Here is an 18288-nt window from a genome sequence, read left to right as displayed (position 1 = left end):
GACAACAGGGTTCAAGTCCGGCGAAGAATGGTTCCAGAAAGCAGGTAAGACAAAAACAAAAGATAAAAAATAAAATAAACAAGTAAATAACAGGGTGAGAATGAGGTAAAATCTGAAAACGTGGTAAAAATCAAGTGTTTTTTTTTTTTTTGTTAGATTGCTATTTATAACCCTGTCGGTTGGATTTAGGAAAAGGGGTGGGTGGGTCAATCTGTGCTTTTTAAAACACTATTGGTTGGGTTTACGGAAGAGGGTGCGTTGGGGTTATCAGTCGGTTTGTCAGTCAGTAAGTCAGTCAGTCGACAGTGGCCTCTGGTGATTTATGTGAGAACAGCAGGCCTGAATGGCACTTGCAAGAGAAATTTCAGATCTGAAAAAGCATATACAGCGGCCTCTGGTGGATTCACGAAAAGAAAACTGCAACAAAATGCACCTCCTGGGGCGTATTTTGCTCTCTCCAGAAATGTATATAGGGCTATGTAATCAGAATGAGCCTAGGTTGATTATTCTTTATTAATAAAGTATGCTGACTCTTTCAACAACATTTGGAGGTGTCCAAATTGCTGAGCAACGTAAATAAAAGCAATCTATAGACTTTTGAGAACGCCTTTATGTTTCTCTACTGAACTTGAAAATATAATTGGCTGACTCTTAGAGATGCTGGATTATGATCATGTGGGGAGTTGAATCGAGATCATGATATTTTCTCGATTAATCATGCAGCCCTAGTAGAGACATACAGTTTAAGTCAAAAATATTAACTCTTTCAGTTATTTCATAAACATTCAGTAAATGATGTTTAACAGAGCAAGACATTTTTCACCGTATTTCCTATAATATATTTTTTTTGGAGAAAGTCTTTTGTTTTATTTTGGCTAGAATAAAAGCAGTTTTTACTTTTTTTGTTTGTTTGTTTTTACCATTGTAAGTTCAATATTACAGTATTAGCCCCCTTAAGCATTATTTTTTTCAATTGTCTACAGAGGAAACCATCATTGTTCAATAACTTGCCTAATTACCCTAACTTGCTGAGTTAACCTAATTAGCCTTATTAAGCCTTCAAATTTCACTTTAAGCTGAATTCCAGTTTCTTGGAAAATATCTAGTAAAATATGATGTCATCGTGGCAAAGATTAAAAAAAATAGTCATTTTCAAAGTTAGTTATTGAAAATATTATGTTTACAAAATCTCTCTGTTAAACAGAAATTGGGGGAAAAAATATATGGGGGGCTAATAATTCAACTGACTTCAACTGTATATCACAAGGAAAAAGACATTGTTGCAGTCATTTTATTTATATACAGTACATATATAATTTAAAATGATTATATTTTATTATATAATTAATTCATTATTAATACACACTTGTATAATTACTGACTACAATAAGGACAACTGTAATTAAAAGCCACACTAGATTAATATTACAAACCAATCCTAATTACACTCATTTTTACCTCATTAAAAAGTAGCAAATCCAGTAATTTGCTGAAAAAATATTACAAATTGAGTCATCTTTGAGAATTGTGGCTCATTTACAAGTTAATAATTTCAGCAATTCATTACCATGAATACTGCGCTTCAATAAAAAGGCGATACATCTTTTTTTTTTTTAAAGAATTTAAGTGATTTATGTGAAATCACTTTGTTAAACTCACTTTTATCAGGCATTTTCTGTTCTTATTGGAATATGAACAAGTAACTGAAGAAGTGGAAGGGAGGGACTGTTCATTATACATGCTCATAGAAAGTTCAGCTACTTGGGTTTCACAACATGTATATAATGCTGTCAGGGATAATAAACGAAGACATTCTGACATACATGTGAAGGTCAGTTATTTGAGTACTGCATGGATTTATGCACATAAATACATCAGAAAGACCCGAGGGGGGTTGAGATACAACCGAATGGAATACAGAATAAACACTTAAGCTTATTTAAGGTGTCCTTGTTACACAGCTTTCATGTATTTACTACAGTAATTATTGCATGCAACACTAAACCAAATTCTAACCCTAACCATATAATAAGTAAAAGTAGTTAATTATTAGTACTCAAAAGTTAATTTAATACATTTTAAAATATTTTTAACAAAGAAAACATAATTTTCAGCAGAAATTTGTAAAGATGAAAGGAAGAAAAAACTTTTGAACTTTACATTCTTTAAAAAATGTATCAGTTTCCACAAAAGATAAACATAATCACAATTAATCGCATCCAAAATAAACGTTTGTTTTGACACAATATATGTGTTTATTATATACATTTTATTACATATACGTGATAAAAAACTATATAAAACATTTTACACAGATATTTACATTTATAGAGAATTTGTATCATCAGCATGTGTGTAAGTCAGAATTTATTAGCCCCCCTGAATTATATCCCCCCTGTTTATTTTTTCCCCAATTTTGTTTAACGGTGAGAAGAATTTTTCCAACACATTTCTAAACATAATAGTTTTAATAACTCATTTCTAATGACTAATTTATTTTATCTTTGTCATGATTGACAGTAAATAATATGTTACTAGATATTTTTCAAGACAACTTCTATACAGCTTAAAGTGACATTTAAAGGCTTAAGTAGGTTAATTAGGTTAACTAGGCAGGTTAGGGTAATTAGGCAAGTTATTGTATAATGATGGTTGTTCTGTAGACTATCGAAAACAAATATAGCTTAAAGGGGCTAATAATTTTGACCTGAAATGGTTCTTAAAATGGATCTAAAAAATTTAAACTGCTATTATTCTAGCCAAAATAGAACAAATAAGACTTCTCCAGAAGAAAAAAATATTATCTGACATGCTGTGAAAATTTCCTTGCTCTGTTAAACATCATTTGGTAAATATATAAAAAAGAAAATATTAATTTTATAATTTAATAAATATTAATATATATATATATATATAGTCTACAGAACAAACCATCGTATACAATAACTTGCCTAATTACCCTAACCTGCCTAGTTATGCCTTTAAATGTCACTTTAAGCTGTATAGAAGTGTCTTGAAAATATCTAGTCAAATATTATTTACTGTCATTATGACAAAGATAAAATAATCAGTTATAAGAAATGAGTTGAAAAATCTGCTTTCCGTCACCAATCACATAGCAGAATTGCGCAGTGAGTTGACATTACAGATGTACTAAATTTTCGGCCACTGAAAATGTATCATCCGAAAATATTATGGCATTTAATGGACTGTATAATTTTTGTGGCTTCAGTCATTGTTGGGGTACTCTTAAATTTAGAATCATGAACAACTTATAGCGAAAAATATATTGTTATCATTCAATATGATTATCCAGATTGCATTTTTACCATATCATATTTTGCCATTATTGCCATGCATATATATATATATATATATCATTCATTCATTTTCTTTTCGGCTTAGTCCCTTTATTAATCTGGGGTCGCCACAGCGGAATGAACCGCCAACTTATCCAGCTAATGTTTTAAGCAGCGGATGCCCTTCCAGCTGCAACCCATCTCTGGGAACCATCCATACACACTCACTCACACTCATACACTACCGACAATTTAGCCTACCCAATTCACCTGTACCGCATGTCTTTGGACTGTGGGGGGAAACTAGAGCACCCGGAGGAAATATATATATATATATATATATATATATATATATATATATATATATATATATATATATATATATATATATATATATATATATATATGCAACTATACAATTTACCCAAATAGAACTTATAGTCACACTATTTAAGGCTCACTTTCCGCTGTTGGCTGACCATTAACTATGATTTTGCTTCAATAAACTCCTAATTTATTCCTTATTATTAGATATTCAAGTAGATTAGGTATTGGGTTAGCTTTTTTATGTTAAAATTATGCTGCTAAGTTTTTGATGTATAAGTAATTAAATACAATTTTTTATTCAATTTTTAATAGGTAAAATGTTTTGTGCCTGAAAACCTAACTCTCTCTTAGGCCTTAAAAACATGCAAATGATATAATTTCACACTATTATGGTTAAACTGCAATAATTCCACAAATCTCAACCAAACTGTGACTTTTGCTCAAATATAATCCCAACTAAACATTGCATATCTATGCGATGTTACTATTGTGGGTGCACACATGCTATATCGAAGCTAAATTGTGCACCCTAATATAAATATAAATAAACATTTTCTTAATGTATGCATGCATGTTGCATGTGTGTATTTATATATAAGTGATAAATACACAAACAAAACAAACTTTTATTTTGGAAGTGATTAATCTTTGCTCAGGACTAATATAAAATATGATTTTAAACATTGTCTACGTGAAGTATCACTGTAAGAAATGTGGCAAGAAATCCACCATTGTTAAATTAAATATAAATTATAATTTTTAATTAAAATAATTAAGTAAATTAATGAATTACTTGCATAATTTCATATCCTTGTATAACAAACTTTATAACAAAACTCAAAAATAAACTAATTATAATAATTACACAAATAGTTTTTTTAAATGATTCAAATAAGTGCTTGATGAATCTGCTTCATAATGACAATGTAACTCACGTCACTCTCAAATCACATCATTTCCTACAAAGTCAGATGTTTGTTAGCATTGGGGACGGCGAGATGAGCAGAGGGATTGAGAGAAATGTGGATGCACATCTTAAAAAGCTCCTTCCCCCCCAGAGCGGCCGGCAGAAATAACAACAGAGTCATCTAAAATCAATCAGCAGGGCCGGCTAACGGACTGCTTCGGCTACTCCGCGCTGCGCAGATCGATACACACGCTGGCCATTGTGAGAGCTAAATTGCCACTACCATCAGCAATTTAGAGAACTGAAACTAAAAGGCAAGAAGCGAAACGACGGCTTACGGGAGAAAAAAAAAAAAAGAGCGGACATAACGTATCCGAACACAATGTTAAACAAGTCATACATGCGGTTTTAGTCGTGAAATATAAACATGTGGTGGTTTGGGATTTGGTCTGAAAAGCGATCAACGATTCCTCTGAAAGAGATTGTATTGCAAAGGATGAAAGAGGGATGATGAGAGAGAGAAAGCAAATGCGTGCACAGAAAAAAAAAAAAAGCAAAGAGGCTACAGAAATTCAATAGTTTAACCTCTGTTTGAGGCGCAGTGGTGGCCAGTGAAGGACAGAGGGGGAAAATCAATATGAGCTGATTTGCAGAAGGTGGAAGAGTGGGAGGAGGGGAGAAAAAGGAGAGCGACAGAGATGGGAAAAAAGACGGACAGATCAAATAAAAAAAAGAGAAATATCATGAGAGAAAGAAAGAAAAAAATCAAGCGTAAATGGGACAAAATGTTCATTTATGTGAGTTTTACACGCTGATATCTGTCTGACAGGTGAGCCTGGTATTTTTAGGTCTTCTACTGTAAAAAAAAAGTCAAACTACAGTGTCTTTCATTCAAAGTACTTTTTTATATTGGATTAAGTGGATAAATAGGGTTTCTGATTTTAACCTGTATTATTCAATTTGCTCTAAAGTACATATTAAATCCAAACTAACCATTTTTGTTAACTTACATTGCTAGTTTTGTGGTCAACAATTCATTTGTGCACGTCAAAATCTTGAATTAAAAATATAATGTTTTCCATTAGAAAAATCTACCTTGTACACTGTAAAACCCAATAGTCAACTTTATTAAATGGAATGAGTGTAGTTAACTCAAAATTTACTGAAAGTTAATTCTGCTCATTTGAAAAGAGTTTTGAACTCAATGTTGAAGGTAGTGAGTTAATTAAATACCACATTGCTTCAATTTAAATGGATAAGTTCACAGTACTCGTATAGATTTGTTTTTTTAACTCAAATGGTTTGTAGCAATTGGTTTCCTCAAACGGTTTGAGTTGCCTTAACTTATTGGGTTTTACAGTACTCAATTGGTTTGAGTTCTCTTCATTTATTGGGTTTTACTGTGCTCAAATTGCTTTGTTTACTCAAATGGAGTAAGTTCACAGTACTCATTAGGGTTAGTATTTAAACTAAAATGGTTTGTTGCAATTGGTTTCCTCAAATGGTTTGAGTTACCTTTTGGGTTTTACAGTCTACCAAAGTACATGTGAATGTCTGTTTGTGTGAATGTATTTTTTTCTAGACCAAATTACATAATTTGATTTAGATTAAATTTCATTCTAAAGTGTGAACCAAAGTCATATGATACTTTAAGAAAAACCAAAAAATAAAATTGGTGTAACAAATTACAATGACTTTGTTTTAAAGTTGGTTCAAAGTACAATTATTTTCAATGTGGGTTGAGTGAGCTAGACGGGGGTCATACCTGTTGGTGACAGCAGACCTGGTGAGAGCAGCCCATGAACGCTGTGAGGAAGCAGACGAGAGCTGTCCTGCATCGCCACACCGAGAGAGCGTTTAGGAGGACGACCAGGCCGAGAACTGGAGAGAAAAAGACAATAGACAACAGTGTTTTTATGATATTTCCAAAATATCATTCATAAATGGTAAATTCAATACAATTCAATTCACCTTTATTTGTATAGCGCTTATACAGTACAATGTAGATTGTGTCAAAGCAGCTTCACATAAAAGGTCATAGTAAATTGGAACAGTGTAGTTCAGTTTGTAGTGTTTAAGTTCAGTTCAGTTTAGCTCAGTTCTGTGTGGTTTAATAATCACTACTGAGAGTCCAAATATTGAAGAGCAAATCCAACGATGCGCAGCTCTATAGATCCCGAACCATGCAAGCCAGTGGCGACAGCGGAGAGGGAAAAAAAAACTTCACTAAATGGCCAAAGTGAAGAAAAAAAAACTTGAGAGAAACCAGGCTCAGTTGGGCACGATCATTTTAATTTCTCCGCTGGCCAAACGTCTTGTGCAGAGCTGCAGTCTGGCTGGAAGCTGGCCTCAGCGAAGAAAAAAATGCATATACACTTTCACTTCTATTTCAACTTCTTATTTTTTCTCATTTATTCTAGTTTCATTAAAAAAGAAAATAGTCATGTGGTGTAAACAATTAAATAGTGAAAACAATTCAATGACAAGGTTCATTCTTTTTTAGTTATTGTTTATAAAATTTGTAAATATATATTTAGACTATTTAATAATACAGCAAAATAATTAGCCCTTTTTTGAAATTCTATTTTTCTCCAAATATGTGATGTTTAGCGGAGATACTTTTTTAACACAGTATTATAATTTCATGATTATAAAATTAAAATTCAATTGAATTGTATTTCTAGAGCACTTCAACCAACCACAATTCTTTTCAGCTTAGTCACTTTAATAATCTGTGGTCGCCACACAATGCATGCAAACAAGCAAGGACCCAAATACATAAACTCACAGCACATAATTAAAAGCTAAAGAAAATAAGTGTTTTCAGTGACCTCTGAAATGACTAGGAGATGTTTTTAAGGAGAGTGGTAGATCGTTCCAAAGTCTGCTACTGAAAAAGCTCTATCACCTTGACATTTCAAGCGTGATCGCGGAACTGTCAAACAGAGTCAATCCTTAGAGTGAAGAGATCTCATGTGTTGATGTATATTAATTAGCTCAGAAATATACAGTACTCAGGGGCAAGCCCATGAAGGGATTTAAAAACATACAACAATACTTTATACTGAATTCTAAACTGGATCGGTAACCAGTGTAGGGAAACCAGTACAGGTGTGATGTGCTTTTTGTGCCTGTTAAAAGCCTGGCAGTTAAGTTCTGGACCAGGTATATAACAAATTTATATTATAACTAATTTCAATAAATTAATGTATTTATTTATTTTACATGATAACAATACATAATATTTACTAGTATTTTTGAAAGATGTTAGTATCCAGGTTAAAGTGCCATTTAAAGGCTTCATTAGGTAAATTTATTTATTAGGCTATCTAGGTTAAATATGACAACAGTGGTTTGTTCTGTAGAACAATCGAGAAAAAAAACTTAAGGGGGCTAATAATATTGACCTTAATATATATATTATATTAAGGAATAAAACCAGTTTTAACTTTTTTAAATATATATATACTTATATACTATATATATATATATATATATATATATATATATATATATATATATATATAAATAAAAGTACTACCTGACACTAACTACTGCGCCACTGCGTCGCCATATATATATATATATATATATGTGTGTGTGTGTGTGTGTGCGTGTGTGTGTGTGAAAACTGGTTTATTTCAGCCAAACTAAAATAAATAATATTCTCCATAAGTCAAAAATAAAATATAATAATAGGAAATATTGTGAAAAATGTGTGCGTTCACTTGGGAAACATTCACTTAGGAAATAATTGAGTAACTGTATAACTGTATAAAAAAATTTAGTCTCTTTAAACAGACCACTTGAATGAAAGTTTTTGAATTAGCAGGTTATTACATTTCCCACACATGGAACAGTCATACACCCTCTGCCATGATAGATACGTGAAGATGCGCATCCTAAGAATCACATTCCGCTAACATACGACATGCTAGACAAATTATTCAACACAAAACACAAACACACACTTATCTCTCACACTTCATTGTGAGACGGGACATCAAAGAGACAGGTACATGACAGTTCGAACCCTGCGCAAGGGTGCTGGCAGAGCAAAAATAAGCCAGAAAAGCAAAATGCTAATTCTGCTGCTGCATATCATTGGATCATGTCCAAGTACATCAAGCAGCAAGTGTTTTTCCCGCCGTTCTATTAATACTGCAGTGCTAACAAACACAAACCAGAGAAGAATCCCCACTAAACTGATCATAGTAAAGCCAAGACGAGCAACTTGTTCGTAATAGCACCACATTTCAGCTTTAGAGCTTACAAGTATTACAAGATTGACAAATCCATGCATGACAGCAAACAGCATGTGCACATACAGTATAGACTTCAGTCAGAGTAGGCAGAACGCTACAAAACTGGTCAGCGCTAGTAGCCTTGCAGTTAGACCGCTAACAAATAGGACCATATACAGTTGAAGTCAGAATTATTAGCCCCCCTGAATTTTTAGCCCCCTGTATTATTTTTCCCCCCAATTTCTGTTTAACGGAGAGAAGATTTTTTTCAACACATTTCTAAACATAATAGTATTAATGACTCATTTCTAATTTATTTTATCTTATACAGCATAAAGTGTCATTTAAAGGCTTAACTAAGGTAATTAGGTTAACTAGGCAGGTTAGGGTAATTAGGCAAGATATTGTATATTAATGGTTTGTTCTGTAGACTATTGAAAAAATATATAGCTTAAAGGGGCTGATTTTGACCTGAAAATGGATTTTAAAAAAATTCAAAACTGCTTTTTATTATAGCCAAAATAAAACAAATAAGACTTTCTCCAGAAGGAAAAATATTATCAGACATACTGTGAACATTTCCTTGCTTTGTTAAACATCATTTGGGAAATATAAAAAAATATTAAATAAATTAAGATGGGCAAATAATTCTGACTTTAACTGTAGTTTGAGTTCTTTGTTAATCCTGTTTCCCTCTCGCTGCCCCCCATGATTTCCTGCACTCTACATTTTTTACTGTCCTGTCAATAAAAGGTGTAAAAGCCCCTTAAAATAGAGTTAAAACAAAAGTAATGACAAAAAAACACAAAAAATTTTTGGGACAAAGTTTAGCTTTTGTCCATTATGAATGTTATTGCAACTATTTATTAATTAATTATAAATGTATTTATTTATTTATTTATTTATTTATTTATTTATTTATTTATTTATTTATTTATTTATTTATTTATTCATTTAATCATTCATTCATTCATTCGTTTATTATTATTTTTTATTTGTTTATTTGTTTGTGTATTTGTTTGTTTACTTCACTGTAATTAGCTATTAGTTACTTAAAAAGTGAGTAATGTTAAGTTGTTAAATTGTAAACTGTTAGGTTGACTTAACTTGATTTTCATGCAACTGCCTTAATTTTTAAGCCCATAATTCATTTTAATTAACTTACATTTTGGAAGTAAATTTAAGTAATTGCCCTAAAAAGAAATGTATTTACTTAACTTTTTTAAAGCAAAGTCAATCAATGTCATACTGTTCTAGTATTATATATTTATTTATTTACATAATACATTTTTATATAAAGTTTTCCTGATATATCTATTAAAATATTATTTATTTTATATGATTATTTGCAAGTATGTTATCATTTATTTGTAATTAATATTCATATTTTACACATAATATAATGATACTATTTTAGCTTTACAGCAATAAAATGCCAATTCATTTGTAAAAATGGTAACACTCTTATGCCGCAGTCACCCTAGAGTTTGAGCATGCAAAATTCTGTCATATGGCGTTGTGAAAAGGGGCAGGATTAAACAAGATTTCTGTACACTGATGTTTTGATCTTCGATTGGTCTCATGCAGTCATGTGATTCGATTTTCCAGGTAAGAGTTCACCAATCTTGAACTTGCAAAGCAGCGAACTGTGAAACTTGTTGCACAAGCTTGCGTTTCTGGCATGCGTAGGAATGGAAGTACATGGGGCGAAAAATGCAGTGTGACAGCAGTTTTACTCTTATTCATTTACTATATATAATACTATACTATACTGCATGTAGATGACTTTATATTTTGAAAAGAGGGTCCCTCATTTTGAAAAAAGCTAGGTTCCCCACAATCGATTTGGGACAACATAAAGGAATTAAGTTAACTTGTTAGTGGATTGAACATAAAATAATTAAGTTGGCTCCAAAATCTCCTCAAAAATTGTGTTGTTTCAGCTCATTTTAAATAGGTAGTTTGAACAAACAGAAAATGTTATTTTTCTTAGTGTGAGATGATCAAAGTATTCAGAGTTACATGGCATAAACTTTTTCCATCAATCAGAGATTCACCCTCAATCTCTAAAAGCCTAGAAGAGTGCTTCGTATTTTAGATTTGAGCCAATAGTCAACTAAAATGGTCAAATACTGCCAATAAACAACATATATACTATAACTCTCGTGAATCAATTCTAAACTTTGAATATCCCCTTCAGCATCAATTTTTGTCTATTGGCCTTCCTCTCTTTCCAACCCAAAATATCGCAGTTTGACTCGCAGATCTGTTGACAAGCTTGTCATGGTCCGTGGCAAATGGGAATCACTTTGGACCATCATATTACTAATCCAATTAAAAACTATGAACAGTGGAGCGTGGTGGAAAAGAGAGGCAATCAACATGAATCACTTTAGCTGTTGTAGTGCCTGTAAGTGGAAAACAGTCGATGGACTTAACTGTACTGTAAAAAAAAAAAAAAAAAAAAACACCTCAGCACAGTTTGCCAGACCGCAATTCCACTCTAGTTCGGATATAATTAATGAAGTCTTTGATTCTGAGAGAGTTCACCAAGCTACTTTTCACTTTAGTTTTGTTTTATTTTTTGCTTTGCAAAAAGAGTTGACTTTTAATTAACTGATTAAATCAGAGAGGGATCAGGACATGATGAACGGCAGCCAATCACATATGAAAGCATATGAATACATAATGTTAACCAGATAAGTAGCCTGGGTGTACAACAGCCTGCCTAGATTAATGCCACCAAAATCAAATCACATTTTTTGTACTCTGTACTCAACTACTCTTCACCATATAGTTTCTGTTGGTTGAACCTACTAGCTTTCTTTTGACAGTGTTGGAAAACACTGCATTTATACCTTTCAGATACATGTCTTACTTCTGCTGTACTCTACTCTAGATCACCTACTAAACCACTAATTTAAACCCTTCCCTAAACCCAACCAAAAGTGTTAATGTAGTAAATGCATTCGATTACAAATCATAGACACAATTAAGTTGTGTATGTGGTGCTAAATTGGTAAAGAACTGCAAGAAAACATGACATCTTGTGAACCACTGATTTAAATCCTACCAAAAGTGTTTTTAAAAGCAAACATGAGAGAAAAGTGCACTGCGACCACATAGTTTTACCTTGATTTTGCATTGCTTTAATCTCTTTTCTGGAAACAAACACCATACAAAGTGAGCTACCTAGCAAACTAACTACGCCAGAAAAGTTGTCCATATGAAGATAAATGACAGGTGAAGTAAATATATTCAATCACTAATCATAGACACCATTAAGTTGTTTAGTGGTACTAAATTGGTTTTGTGTAAAGAACTGCAAGAAAACATGACATCTTGTGAACCACTGATTTAAATCCTACCAAAAGTGTTTTCAAAAGCAAACGCGAGAGAAAAGTGTACTGCGACCACATAGTTTTACCTTGATTTTGCGATGCTTTAATCTCTTTTGTGAAAACAAACACCATACAAAGTGAGCTACCGAGCAAACTAACCACGTCAGAAAATGAAATGTATTTAATCACAAATTATCAACACCATTAAGTTGTTCAGTGATATCAATTTGGATTTGTTTAAAGAACTGCAAGTAAAATCATCTTTTATTTGTCAATGGTATATCTCTGTAAATATATCATTAGTGTGAAAAGGAACAAAAGCTGTGTGTGTCACCAGAAACTGCATTCAAACATATGTTTAAGTACGTTTTTACAATTTCACAAATATGTCAACTAAATCATGTACTTCCAATGAGCATGTTTTGTTAAATTACTGTACATGCTTTGATTAAGTCAGATATTAATTTTCGACTTCCTTCTAAATAGTTTGCTGTATGAGCTGTATTTATTCCTGGCGTGCAGATGCCTATAAATTCATTGTGTTTTTGATAACGATATCTCTTAACCTTCAACAGGGAAGTGAGTTATGCTGGCTCTCTAGCTTAGTGATAAATAAATCAAATTGATGCTCTCAGTGTTTCATATGATAGGTTGTTTGCTGTACATTTTCAGGTGCATGCCTCCAGAGGTAATCTCAAACTCTGAATTAAAACTTAAGTTAGCAGAGAATGTTTACTGTACTGTATATCAAGTGACCCTGATCTAAACCAGGAAGGGTTTTTTGGTTTGGAACAAGTTCAGAGTTTGTCCCAACTCTGAGTAAGAGTAAGAGATATATTAGTTGTTGAGTGGGCATTCAGTTCCAGGCGATTTCTCCATGCTACATTCGCTTTACAGATCCTGGCCAAACAAAAATAACTAATGACTAAAAAGTTTGAAAGTAACATTTATGATTTAAAAAATGATAATAAACTAAAATAGCAAAAAATCTAAACAAAACTGTAAGATAATAAACAAATAAAAACATAAAATAAATAAACAAAACAAAACTGAAAATGCTAAATAAAATGTAAACAAAAAATAAAACTAAACAAAACAGTTTATTGTACTTTTGTGGTACACGTGAACCTTCTTAAACATAACAAAACAAAACAAAACTTAAAATGGCAAAAAAAAAATCTAGACAAAACTGCAAAATAAAAATTAATAAAAATCTAAAATAAATAAATAAAACTAAAACTAAACAAACCAGTTTATTTTATTTTTGTGGTACAAGTGAACCTTCTTAAACAAAACAAAAAACAAAACAAAACTTAAAATTAAAAAAATCTAAGCAAAACTGTAAAAAAATTAAATAAATAAAATAAATAAAACAAAACCGAAAATGCAAAATAAAAAAACAAACAAAAGCAAAACTGTTTATTTTTTGTGGTACAAGTGAACATTCTTAAACAAACAAACAAAAAAACTTAAAATGCAAAAAAAAAAAAAAAAAAAGTAAAATAAAAAAAAAATAAACAAAACAAAACAAAACAAAACTGATTACGGAAAATAAACAATAAACAAAAAACAAAAATAAACAAAACTAAACAAAACAGTTTATTTATTTTGTGGCAAATGCTTTTGTGTCTGAGTGACAAAAGGCCTAAGAGTTTGTATTGAAGTTGGTTTTACATCATTCAGACAAAAGCCACGTTGGAAAACAATCAATTACCTCAATGTTCCGATAACACGACTTCATTTCCTTTGAGGAAAGCAAATTAGAAAACAGCATGTTGGGGCAGCACAACGATTCCATAGGGGTCAACATAGTGCAGGAAGAAAAATCAGGCAAATGTCAAAAGATCCCGCCTTTGAAGATGGTCAACCACTATAGCTTCAAATCAAACTTCAGTGACTTTAAAAAAAAACATAAGCAGGCATTTCCGGTCATACTTGCAACAAGAAGAAAAACTCTTTTCCTCTCTAAGTTGAAGAACAAGGGGAGTTCTTTCTTTCCTCATTTGGAGCATCTGACTCACTTGATCTTTTTGAGCATTCCTAATCGAGGCGTGCCCAAACTACGAGATAGAATAGAAAAAAAAAAAAAAACTCCAACATGCTGGAGTCGTTAAAAGTCTGCAGTCAGGCGATTGTGCGTGAACAGGCACTTGACTCCCATGGGACTCTTAAAGCTATTTTCTTATTTAGCTCCACTTTGACTGGGTATTGTTAGAGGCCGAGCAGTTCTTTCCTCGCTTGTGACAGGTGCTTCCCTTATATAAAACCCATCCTTTCATTTTCGAGAGTGCTTTCGGAAAGGTACAGCCGTCGTGTACTTGACACAATGTTCCAAAAGGAGTGCTGGAATGCTAATCGTGTGGAAATATGAAACTTGGTATGATTACTATGTACAACAATATACTGTAAAATTGAAGAATAGCTACTGTAGAATGGACAATTACCCTGAAAAATGTGTTTTTGCTGATGTTGTTGTTTTAAGTGTACATTTTATGACATAAATACTAGTTTTGTCCTGCTACATCAAAATGTCTCTTTAATTTAGTCTGTTACTTGCCATTTCCTTTTTATTACAATTACATAAATACATTAAAAATACATCTATGGTCATAATGTCTGTTTTTTTTTACATTCTTCAGAATATCTTGTTTTGTGTTCAACAGAAGAAAGAAACCCGTAAAACTTTAGAACCACTTCAGTGTTGAGTAAATAGTGAGGAAATTAAAATTTTTGCGTGACCTATCCCTTTAAACTACTATTGTTTAATTTTGTTTTAAAAAAGAATCTAGTCATTTGTTTTAAAAAAGAATCTAGTCATTTAAATGAGCTTTCCCTAACTGCTGATAGAACAATTTGTGTATGAAATGTACCCTCATAATGCTCTTTAACAATGGGATTTGTGCAATATTTCACTTCACTTAACCACAAAATTGATCAAACTTGACTCAAAAAATGTTTGTTCAAACTACTTATTTAAAATGAGCTGAAACACCACAATTCTTGATTTTTTTTTGTTCAATCTACTAAAATTTGTAAAAAAACTAATATTAACTTAATTCTTTCATGATGTCCCAAACACAAATCGATGGCAATTTTTACAGTGTAAAGTGATTACATTAATAATAATTTATCAACTACAATCACATTAAATTGTGTTACTTATGCCATTTTGATGTGTACTGTACACAAATGCTGTGATCCGTACATTTTTAAGTTTTCCCTCTTCTCCGTATGGTTAAACAGTCCCACCAGGATTTCGCGGGACTTTTTAAAGTTGTGTGGCCTAAATTATCTATTTTTGCTGCAGCTTTTCTTAAAATGTGCAGCCTCATTTTGTGTTGATTTTCTGTAAAAAAATTATACCACAGACAAAAGTCTTTATTATATATATTTTTATTACTCCTAGACCCAGACACTGGGTTCTGTAACTTAAATTTAAAGGATACTTTAAATAAAAATGGTGAGATCCATAAAATTTTGCGGAGTTTGCTTGATTTTGTGATAAATTCAGCGATTGCAAAATTGCTAAATCCTGGAGGGACTGGTTAAACTCCCTCTAAGGAAGTCAACTACTTAAAATAAGCTGAATCAACAAAATTTTGGAGTTTAATTTGGGACAACTTACAATTACAACTTAAATTACAATTAAGGTAATTTAATTTAAGGTATTTTTTCACATTACATTTTTCAATACTTTACATTTTTTACATAAATGTTTTCTTGTGTTTGTACATGAAAAAAAAAAATTATACCACAGAAAAAGTCTTTATTATATATATTTTTATTACTCCTAGACCCAGACACTGGGTTCTGTAACTTAAATTTAAAGAATACTTTGAATAAAAAATGCGAGATCCACAAAACTTTGCGGAGTTTGCTTGATTTTGAGATAAGTTCAGCGATCGCAAACTTGCAAAATGCTGAAGGGACTGGTTAAACTCCTTGGTTTCTGTTTCGTATTTTTTTTATCCAAAGAAGAGCAAATAACGCAATGAAACGCAGGCAAACCTAGTTACAATGGCTTTATGATGTTATTCACAGTGCTACTAAATAACCTTCCAAGGTTTTTAAAGGAATATTAACTATGTACTCATTCTCAAAGGTTTCCAAACCTTTTCTAATCTGTTGAACAAAATAAAAATATTCCAAAGAAAGCTGAAAACTTGTACATCCATAGTAGGACAAACAAAAACTAAGGAAGTCATTGGTCTTCAGCTTTCTTCAAAATATCTTCTTTTGTGTTCAACAGAAGAAAGAAACTCAAACAAGTGAAGGGTGAGTAAATGATGATAACATTTTCATTTCTGGATGAACTATCCCTTTAACTGACCTACAGTATCTAACTTTGTCAATTGTGAAGTGTAAAATGCAAATAATAACTGTGAATATAACCACGCTACCTAGCAAATATTACTGAAATCTGTTTATAAATGATAAGTGAAGTCGTTTGTGTACTTGTGTAAACTTCTTACCGCAGTTAAGTCCTGGAAAAAAAAAATCACATTATTAGTGTATATATAGACAAACTTGAGTTCTTACTGTAAATATATGCTTTACAAGAAAAAAAAAATGGCGTGAACAACACTCAGAATCAAAGTGCCCTGACTTTATCTCCATTAACCGGTCGTAATGCAGGTCTATTGAAGGCTGCTCATCAGTATATCGAGTCGGCTCTCTGTGAACTGCTTTAGTCAATCGGACTCTAATGGAGCCTTTTACACCCTGAGAGTTCCCTGGAATGGGAATATTTTTCATCTCCCTTCCCCACTCGCAGGCATGATGCCCATGTGCGTTCCCTACAGCCTCGACAGACAGTGAAGAGCAGTGAGTATACAATCGCACGCATACGTGCTCTCTTCCTCTCGTTCCCATATCCCATCGGGCCGCGCGAACAGATGGCAGCGAAAAGTCATTCACACGTTACCGCACGTTCCACACGCCGGAGAAGAAAACCCTGTCAATGTGCTCGTCGCAACCAATCACTCTGCTCAAATCCCCGGCGACAGCATTGCGCTCTGCTGGGGACCGAGGAAAACTGGGTTACTAAGCACTTTTTATTCTCTCCCGGCTCCGTAAATGTGCCCTTGTCATCTTTTAAATGGCCTTATTCAATATTCATGAACAGGCGACACCTGCTCGTCTTGCTGAAATCTGTGTGACTGAAAAAATTATGGGCAGGGCCATGCTGAAATTAAAACGTCATCATCAACCGCCAAAGTTCAGTTCCAAAACTCAAGACCACAATAATGGAGGACGCGTGAAAGTTCCCGGATGTGTTTTTGATATCGAGGATGCATTGATGAAACTCGCTTGAGAAGTCTCAGAAGTCAATGCTGCTGAATATGGAGTTGGAAAGTGCAGCATTTGATACCTGTTTATTGCTAAAGTTCAGAGAAATAACTTATTTATCTCAGGAGTTTCTCTAAATGAGACAGTGAAAGTAAACATTAACTTGAAAATCTTTAACATTACGTATACATAAACACATTACGGGTGTTTATTTGCTGAAATTTGTATTAAAATCTGTTTTATATATATATATTGTGCATTGTATAATTGTAAGGCCTTTGTAAGGTCCCCCACCCCCCCCCCCCCTTTTTTTAAATATTTCCCAAATGATGTTTAACAGAGCAAGAAAATTTTCGCAGTATGTCTGATAATATTTTTTTCTTCTGGAGAAAGTCTTATTTCTTTTATTTCAGCTAGAATAAAAGCAGTTTTAATTTTTTTTTTAATTACAAAAAATATATATATTTTAAAATTTGTTCTTCAGTGTTTGGACTTTCAGCAGTGAAAATTAAACCACACTGAACTGAACTAAACTGAACTCTGAAAACTGGACTGACAGTTTCAATCAACTAGATAATGAATTTAATTTGTAAAAACTAATAAGTTAAATTAAATCCTTTATGTTGTCCGAACACAAATCGATTGCATTTTTTACAGTGCTTTCAGCTGAGTGGGTGTCGTTTGAGTGCCTTAAGAGTACAAAACTTTTTTTTAAATAAGAACTGCTCATAATGTATGACATAAAGGCCGAGGGTTGGACCGTGGCCGGAGGGGGGGGGCATGGAAGGACACAGAGGGGGAAAAAAACAAAAAACAAAATCAGATTTCCAAAATTATAATGGAAAACGGTTTTAACAACAACAAAGACGGCAGCTGAGGCA

General features: G+C 32.5%; 1 protein-coding gene across 1 annotated transcript in view; it reads right to left on the bottom strand.

Moving 5' to 3' along the window:
* dacha (dachshund a) overlaps positions 1-18288 on the bottom strand; it is a 272381-nt gene that overhangs the window by 137532 nt on the left and 116561 nt on the right. Inside the window, exon 2 of the mRNA XM_056446236.1 lies at positions 6299-6414. Within this exon, the coding sequence (XP_056302211.1) occupies positions 6299-6414 (116 nt within the window). The remainder of the gene's footprint in view (positions 1-6298; positions 6415-18288) is intronic.

The sequence above is a fragment of the Danio aesculapii genome, chromosome 21 (assembly GCF_903798145.1).
Source record: "Danio aesculapii chromosome 21, fDanAes4.1, whole genome shotgun sequence".
Taxonomy (NCBI): Eukaryota; Metazoa; Chordata; class Actinopteri; order Cypriniformes; family Danionidae; genus Danio; species Danio aesculapii.
This window is presented reverse-complemented; position numbering and strand designations above follow the sequence as displayed.